This window comes from Lepisosteus oculatus, chromosome 3 (genome assembly GCF_040954835.1).
Source record: "Lepisosteus oculatus isolate fLepOcu1 chromosome 3, fLepOcu1.hap2, whole genome shotgun sequence".
Taxonomy (NCBI): Eukaryota; Metazoa; Chordata; class Actinopteri; order Semionotiformes; family Lepisosteidae; genus Lepisosteus; species Lepisosteus oculatus.
Window position 1 is genome coordinate 39,559,018 of NC_090698.1, and position 9,453 is coordinate 39,568,470.

Sequence of the window (9,453 nt, forward strand, 5' to 3'; positions counted from 1 at the left end):
TATAAAACAACATTTCCTTTCTTAAAGCCTATAGTCAGACTCTTCAGCGCTGAAATTACCTTCTGTAGGGCTGTTTTGGCTTCTACTCTTTCTTCTGTTTCTTCTCCTACCATTATAAATTCCTGTTTCTGGATGCTCTTTTATTTTGTCGTAGAACCTGCTTTGCCTCCATCGCTGATCTAATGATTTAACAGCAGTGATCATTTTAAATTATAAACACTGAAAATCTGACAAAAAGAGAGAAACGGAATAAAGTAAACAAAAGGATAAAATTTGTAAGGTTTCTTTCCTTCAAATGGTATGACGGCACAAAGCAGGAGGGCAGACAGTACACTGCCTGAACTGCTGTCTCAAAAGACCCGAGGCAAGTCTTCCACATGGCCAATCCATTTCTTTCACTAATACCTCAACTTTGAAAATACATTGATCCATATTTTAAGCATACTGTTCCTTCAGACATGCGCACTATTTTTGAGATCCCTCATGCTTATATACTATGCCAGGACAATAGCCCCAATATTCTATGACCTTCCATGTTTTACTGTAGACACTACATACAACATCAAAGTAATAAATATGTAATTAGCACAATGGCTCTCTACTTTTTTTTCCCCCATATATGGCTTCCTTCTGAAGCTGTGTTTATCATACATACTTATATAAAAAATATTCAGGAGCAAGCAGAGCATGTGTTCCAGCACATTTTTCATTATAAATGGGTACTGAATCCATTTCAGTATGCACCCTCTTATCCTTATAGTATATTCATATTCTGTCACCACCACTCATGGTTTCCCAGAGCTGCACACGGGCCAGGCGGGACACCTGGTCAAATAAATGTGTGAACACAGACAAAATGAACACAAGACTACGTATTATTCATAGTAACACACCGCAAGATCATTTTCCATCCAGCAACCACAATAGTATGTAATCGCGTAGCTCTCAAGCGAGCCCTTCTATTGCCTCAATGCATGAAAAAATAATAAACCGCTCCTTAATAACAGAAGAAAACAATGATGGCTTGATTATACAAAAGACAGGAAATAGCACAAAGCTCTTCCTTGGGCAGCATATATAATAAAACTTCAATTTTTACTGTATAGTTCATTTGTGGTCATTCATTTTCTTGTTTCCTACAGGACACCCTGTCAACGTTATTGCACTGCAGTCTTCCCATAGCCCTACTTAAAGGGCAACTGCAGTCCCAATTTTTATCAGACCAGTTATTAAATTCCAGTAACAAACTGACAGTATCGCAAAATTTGACAAATTCTGAATTAAGCACAAAATCGTGAACTTTGTGAAAGTACTGATTGGTCTCCATGTTGTCTCATGTTGTCTCACTACGGGCAAGAGAGTGAGTTCGGGAAGGTTTTATGTCACAATTCTCACGCTCATTAGTCGCTGTAATGACTAATGTAATGTGATGTACGAGCAAATAAGTACAGGTTGTGCAGCAGACATCTCATCGCAGAAATGTTCCAACGTGATCTGCATGCTGAGTTAACAAGTAATAAGTACTTGTCGGCAAAACGGTCTCGAAATCGACAGCAATATTTCTATTGAATTGAAAGAGATGTATTCACAAGCCTGCTTGTTTATAATTCACCTCACCGAAGTTTTCTTGCCTCATTCTGAATCGCATCAATGATGGCAACATGGTACTGTGTGTACCTGGAACTTTCGTCAATACTGTTCACTGCTACAACTCTTTGTGACTATGCTAATTATACTCCTTTAGTACGCTTCATGGTGCCATATATCAGAGCCTCAGCAAGTCTATACTGAAACATAAGCAGGTCTTTATATTGCACAGAAATCAACTCCAGTGCAGAAATATCACCTGCTGTTATCTAACAATAAAAATTCCATTCTAGGACAGACTTATCTAAATCGTAGCCCAGCAATTCCAAAAGACAAGCATAACCGTACATCTTGTTCATTTGTGCTTCATACTCATTTCCACCATTACATTCAAATACATTTCCATTTCAGGCTTTTCCAATGGCATTCTCACATGACACATTTTTCAAGCTCATTCTTTTCAATCCACACTAGTTTCTTGCCACTAGGTTCTTTATTGAAGAGATTCAATGAGGAAATGAAATCAGCAGCATAGTTAAGGTTGGAATTGTGTCTTGGAATCTTGATCTATCAGTCTTGTTTCTCTTTTAATTAGTTTTTCTCTTTTTGCACTGACCACTTTTGTTTGCATGGCTTGTGGGAGTTTGAAAAAAGCTCCTCAGCCATGTTGATACTCTATCTTTGTTCAAGAAAAGTCTGGATTAGATCTTCAGATCAAGAATGAGCAAATGGCTCCCTCTTGTTTGTAATCATTCTTATGTTCTTAGCAGTTCTAGCCATTGGACAGAAGCCATAACAGTCAGCTTTCCAAACAGCTATTGCTTTTGGACACAATTTTGTAACACATGTCTATATATATAAAGCATTACATTGAATGCATAAATCAAATGTAACTTGCCTAGAATGAAGCTCCATATTTTTTTTTGTAACACAAAAAATAATGGAATGATTATTTAACTGCAACTTAAACAAAACTCTGGCTTCTTTCAAGAAATAGCTGGGTGAGATCATCAGATCAATTATCTACTAGCAACCAAGTAAAGCAGATGGGCTAAACTTCAATCCTTATTTTATGTGCTTTAGGAAATGCTGACTTTTTGTTTATGATTCTTCCGCCTTGTATAGGGTTCTTGGATAAATGGATAAATGATCAATAATGAAGGCCATGGCAAGTCTCTCATTCTACACACATTTGCTCAACCCTCTTTGTGCCTTCTTGCCAAAAAGCACCACAGGCTGACTGCCCAGGGAATCTGGCTTACCCAATGATTCCACTCAGCTCTGGAATCTCCAGTAGACCTAGTTCTAAAAGCTAGAATAACAACAACAAATTAAAAAAAACTATTTATTTAAAGAGGAACTGCAATGCTATTTTGACACTTCAAGAATATAATAAATTGGCAATTCACGAGTGCATTTCAAACCCACATCAAATTCAAATTCACATCCCAAAAGACACGCACTTTCCATGTGCGAATAGCTCCACACTGCCGTCACTGGCATTGTCTGCAATTCAGAATGAGGGAACAAAAATTCTGGTGATGCAAAAGTGGCCCTATCATTGTACGCTGTAGTACACTGTTAACATGCCTTACACCAAGCAAATTAATTTGACATATTTTCATGAGTCTGACACATACAAGGCCGAGTTTTTTACTTTATCCAAGTATTGCGAAAAAGAGCCACCTGCCAGCCAACTAAAATACACCCATATTCAGTTATGAGTTTTGCAAAAATGCTCTTTCATTTACTTTTTAAGTGTGAATTACCATAAAATCACCACCAAAGAAAAAACTCTATCAGGACTTGCAGTATATTTTTGGAGGACTTGCTGTGTCATAGCTGGTGCCATCACCTGAACAGCTGATTTGAATGAGCAATTGAATCAAATTCACCATATCAACTTTGAGGTGGTTAACTCTGCACGAAGATCACAATGGGATGAAATGTCTACAGCACAACCTGTACTTATGCAATCATAAATTCTACTTATGCAATCATACATTCTTCTGCCTGCATCAAAATGGCACCCATTCAATACTTCACAAAGTCTTCGATTTTGCACTTAATTTGACATTTGTTAAACTTTTGCAATACCGTCAATTAATTTATTTGGTACCAAGATTTAATAACCGGTCTGAGAAATTGGGACTGCGGTTCTGTTTTAAAGAAATGATTCAGTTGAGGAAAATTTGTCATTCACTGTGATGACCTGGCCTACAACTGGCTTACACCAATGTTGCACAGTTGACAAAACCATAAAAAGAAAAAAAAAGAACAACAAAAACACAAGTAACATAAAGCACAGGTCAGTGTTAACAAGGGCAAGTGGCAGACAGAAAGGCTTTAATCATATAACCAATAACACTATCACTTCTGAAAGTGGATGGTTTCAGCTTCTTTTCAGATAGCCTTTATACCGAGATGGGGAATGAAAGCTCGGCAGCAAAAAGTTGCATGGGTCTAAATTGTGCTAAAATGTATCTACTGTTGCATTGTGAAATGGATAATTAACTTTGGTATTAACCTATGGTTAACATACAATTTACAAGCCTCCCCTTCAGTGCAGAATGGCAAGAAATCAATGTGGCAATCCACAGGAAAACAGCAAATGAAATAACAGTACTGCTAAATTCACATCAAATAATGTGCATCAACAATTAATACAACTGCAGTAATAATTTATCCATTCGACACTCAGATACAGTTCTGAAACTGAAGAAGCTCCTTTCTTGCTCTTATATTTTCAGAAACATAATTATCTCCCCTTAAGCAGCCATCCACTGTTGCCGCGTACCCCTACGTTCCTAATTATTTTGCGCCCAAGTTTTGCTTTAAAAGGAATGTCACTCGCTTTTATTTTTTCTATATCAAGAATATGACTCATAGCATTACATTTTAAACAAAATGGCAATTAAGCAAGCATGAACAGCACAAGAACTAGAAAACTGTGGGAAATACAGTCACAAATGTAAAAATTGAGAGAATTCTGAATGGAAATTGTAGACTAATTTTAATGTATTATTTTATACTATAAAAAACAGGCATTTCTGCATGTGTGTTTCAAATGAACAATGTCACAAAAAAGCAATGTTGTGGTATTTATAATTTTAATAATGCAAATTAAACAAAAAAAAAACAAATTAATCTACAATTTCCCAAATGGATTTGTTTTATACACAGAATAAAAAAATGTGGTAATAATTAGCCAGTTTCTAATGTGGCTAATTTCAATAAAAATGCTAAAAACAATTCTAAGCAATTATGAGCTTACCAAACAAACTAGATCGTGTAGTATCAAAGTGTCAAATGCAGTATTACTGTGTTATTAATAAACATGCACAAGTCAATTACTCATCTTCAGAGTTCAGTATTCTCAATTACACTTTGTGGACCATACACTATAAAAACAATTACCTTTCTAATCTTAGTGTACTGTTTTGAGACACACATAAGTTATAGAACGTAGCATTTGCAAAAGGGAATTTGCTCTTAATTGGATTGATGGTCACCTGATTCAATTTTAGGTTTACATGTAGGATATGTTAATTAACCTAGTTGTGAGCACAAACATTACCAATAAAAAGTAGATCAATTTTAATGATCTATCAAATTCTCTACAAAAATCCAAACAATTTAATATCCCTTGTAGTCTTCACTACCTTCTTTAAACAGGACCATTAAGGTACAGAAATGTATGTTATCTTAAATACATTGAGTACAGAGGGGCATAACTAGGTAAACAAGGAACCAAATCCTTGTTTTACTTAATAAACCAAACTTATTTAACATTATCAAGCAAGCAGAATAAGTGAATTTCACTCAGAGTAAATGAGGTTTCAAATTTATCCAAGAACCACGTACTGCTGTAAACATCAGGTAGAAGAAGCTAATATTTGAAATGTGAAGACAGTTATAGTACAGTAGGTACAGAGGAGGCAAAGCCAGAAATGGAATATTGTGTCAGTTACAAAGTTCAAGTAATTCAGTGAGTTGTTCTAGAGATGTTTTTAGATGTACAGAACAAAGCTGGCCATGATCAGCTACAGTAGCAGATGTGATGTGCTGTGAAACTTGGACCTTAAAGATATGAGGTCTTCTTTCATGACAGGCTACAGTCAGAAAATCAAATTATAACCTGTATAGCAATGGGCTAACATGTGATCACTTCTATCACCAGCCTGTGGCCCTGAAACGTGGTACTGACAGAAAAGGCTCTTCAATTGACAAAAGGTGAAGCTTGAATGAAAATCATTCTTGTTTTTATAATTTTTTTCTTTTTCATTGACAATGGTGAATATCCTCTACCTAGACTAACTAACAAATTCCAAGCAGACAAACAGTACTCCAGGACAAATGGGCCTATGAGATCATCTGAATTCAGTCTTTTCTACAACAGGCTTGAGATACTCTTAGAAAATGTTCCACCACTGGTTTGTGATAAGTTTAGTGAACAAGTACATAAGAGAGTATCAGCTTGATTAAATGAGCATCGCATTGTTATGGGTTGGCAACACATCTTAGGATGTGTGAGTCTTTCCACTACACTCTTCTGCTTATCATTTTATTTGGCAAAACATCCTGCCAGTTGGTAACTTTCACTTTTGATGGCTCCTGTCCTGAACATTTTTGTCTTCAAATATGTCAGTATGGCCATTCATGACATAGAATCACTATCACTCAGCTGGAAAATATTTTCTTATTTCCATGCCTGGTAATGAGGTGATTCTTGATAATGTTTCCAAGAAGTCAGTTCATGCAATATACACCATACAAATAGTGACATTTGTGAAACAAAGAGACTAACCACAAGGGAATCATGAAAAGGTACATTGATGCTAGATGTTATGTTTTGTTTAGTGCAAAGCTCAGGATTTTTTTACCCCATATAAGATTATCTTTAAATATTAGCATCAATTAATACTAATTAATATTAGAATATATTAATAAATAACATATGGGGGGGGGGGGGGGGGGGATTTCGACACCCATGTCTGTTCTATAAAGTACCACTGCTCTCTCAGTTAAATAACACCACGTCCGAAACTCATGAGCAGTCGTCAGCCTTAGTTATCATGAACTTTTTGTGCAATATACAGTGGGTGAAACCTACCGAAGTAGCCTTGCATTAATAGCAACTTGGACGACTGAAAAAGACATAATTAAAACGCAGCGTTAACTTGCCTTTTAGAGCCCCTTGAGTATGTGAACGTAAAGGTGGAGTCCGAGTATCGGAAATCTGAAATAAAAGAAGAAACGCCCGTCAGGTAATAACGACAGGTACAATCAATACAGTACTCACAAAGGAAAAGAAAGAATACAACCGCAGGAAAAGTCCCTTTTCAACAAGTGCAGTTGCCATGGCAACATCAGAAGGGATTTCCACTGACAACGGATGAAGAGAACTAATAATGAATATTCACGGAATAATTCTGTCTGAAACAGTATTCCATATGGAATTCTTTTTTTCAGTCAATGTGTTTTTCACAGAATGCTCCAGCTAACTGATTGTTAGAAGGCACTGTATTCTATTAAATGCTCAAGCTAACGTCATGACTAGCATGATAATGTTTTCTGGTTGTTTTCCATCTATACATTTATAATTACAAATTAAATATATCATTTCAACACATTCATGCATTATTATATAGTGACATTTTACTTTGATTAAAACAAGAACAAACAGTACAGAATTAATTCTACATTGCTTTATCAGATCTTACGTTTCCTTTTAAAACCATCACTTTGCATTTTTATTTTAAAAAAGAACAGAAAAAAACATCTTTTTTTCAGGTCACGATGTGGCAAACGATAAGTTCATTCCTCTATATCTTTGGTAAAATCATGTAATATGTATATATACGTAGTTAATGTTTTTGCATGTAAATATATAATGGTTAGTAATACCCACAACGCAAAAGTAGGAAACTCACCAGAAAACAGGCAGTCTTTCTCTGCCTTGCACCTTTGGATCACGATGTCGACGTCTTTTTGAATTCTCTCTTGCCTTGAACACATCCCCATGAAATAAAAACCCCTGGGATGACTTGTTTTATTATTTACTGTAAAAAATACTGTCTTCCCTTTCAGGATTTATACATTCCAAAAGACTGTTTTTTTTTAGAAAGGCAGAGCAATATTCATTAACTGTGGCTGTTTATAAAATCCCAGGTGTGTCAAGCGAACCTTGCTTCTGTATTTTCTCTTGCAACAATAGGTTCACAGATGAAAAGCACCAGAACTCAACAGCACCCTCTCCTCGATGTATATTGGTGATAGCTTTTTATACCGGAAGCCACAACCTCCACTCCACCTCACACTGCTAAACCCAACAATGGCGATTTCGAAAGCTATAGCAGAAGCTAGTCTTAAAGTGAAACTGACGCTCAAAATCCGTTATTTCTAAATGACCTGTTTTGAATTTATTATCACATTGGTATATTTGAACTGGTGCTGAATACAATCTGCAAAATAATTGAACTGCACAGGTCAGATGTTATACTAAGTCGCACAAGTGTCATAATAAGTCTCCAATAATTATTATGTCATGTACTATGTAAAAAAAATAGATTCATGCCTAGAACACATTTCTTGCAATTTTCTTGTCTTTGTGGGTTTGGTTAGGAGATTTTTTTTGGATTTCTTCTGATTTTGCCCAAGTACTAGAAAAGGTTTGATTGATGTCTGTTAATCAAATCTGTAATTATAAAAACAAACTGTGAAAGAAGTGAATATTAGACAAATCCCTACAACAGTGTGATCTCCCATTTATTGCTAATTGGAGAATTCAAGCAACATGTAACAATAGCAAGCACTCAACTGCTAAATATTAAGATTCAGAATCCAAAAAATCACTTATTGTTAAAGCATTTCCTGGTGCTAACCATGATAACAGCTGTGCATTTTACTGAAAGACTTATTTATTCAAAGAGTTTACATTACTCTACAATTTTTATGTCCCCACATTCAGTAAATAAGAATATACTAAAATCCCAACTACAATAATTAAGGTCATCCTTTGGTAGAGTTCACTATGCCTTTAGCCATTTCTTTTCCACCTGTCTCAGTTAAGGGCCTTGCGCAGGAGACAAACAGAGTAGGATTCCTCTGCCGACTGTGGGATTTGAATCAGCAACCTTCTAGCCACAGGCACAGATCTTTAGCTACAGTGCCACCACTCCACCCCTTTATACAAATGGGAAAAAAACTCTTCCTAACATAATCTTCACAAGATTTTTTTCTATTCTTTTAAACTCCACCTATTCAAAAAATCTCTTTAACCATAAACATTTCTAGACATTAATGCTTAACTTGCCAGCAACAAATGTTCCTTCTGACAACCAATAATAATATACAATATAATGCTGAACTTCACTGGAGTATTGGCAAAGTCAACCAAGTGGAATTCCTCAGAATAAACAGAAATACGAGCCAGAGGACACAAATGGAAACTATTTGGAAATTTATTCAATACCAAGAACAGGAGGCACTTCTTTACCCAAAGGATTGTGGGAGTATGGAACAAGAAACCATGTTGTTGAATCCAGTACCTTAGCAACATTCAAGAAACAGCTGGATGGGATGTTTGGATCAATTGGCTGCTAACTACCAAAAAAACTAGATAGACCAAATGGTTACCTCTGGTTTGTAACTGTTCTTATGTTTCTGTTCCAAAACACACAATACTTTGGCAGCAATGTGATAAGAAAAAAAACTACAGGATGATGTAATTACTGGCCCAGAGATTGATATTATCCCAAGTAGTTTTAATTATAAAGACAATTATTGTTTCAAGACATTTTTAAATGGGCTTTTATCACCTAATAAATGAAATTCAGTATCAGGACTAAAATAAAGTTCTAGCAT

General features: G+C 35.7%; 1 protein-coding gene across 1 annotated transcript in view; it reads right to left on the minus strand.

The window, feature by feature from the left end:
• Positions 1 to 7,889, minus strand: part of parp8 (poly (ADP-ribose) polymerase family, member 8) — a 104,494-nt gene extending 96,605 nt beyond the window's left edge. The window contains exons 1-2 of the mRNA XM_015365111.2: positions 7,521 to 7,889; positions 6,772 to 6,826 (exon numbers count right to left, since the gene is read on the minus strand). Coding sequence (XP_015220597.1) covers positions 6,772 to 6,826; positions 7,521 to 7,611 — 146 coding nt within the window. The 5' untranslated portion in view covers positions 7,612 to 7,889. The remainder of the gene's footprint in view (positions 1 to 6,771; positions 6,827 to 7,520) is intronic.
• Positions 7,890 to 9,453: the final 1,564 nt, after the last annotated feature.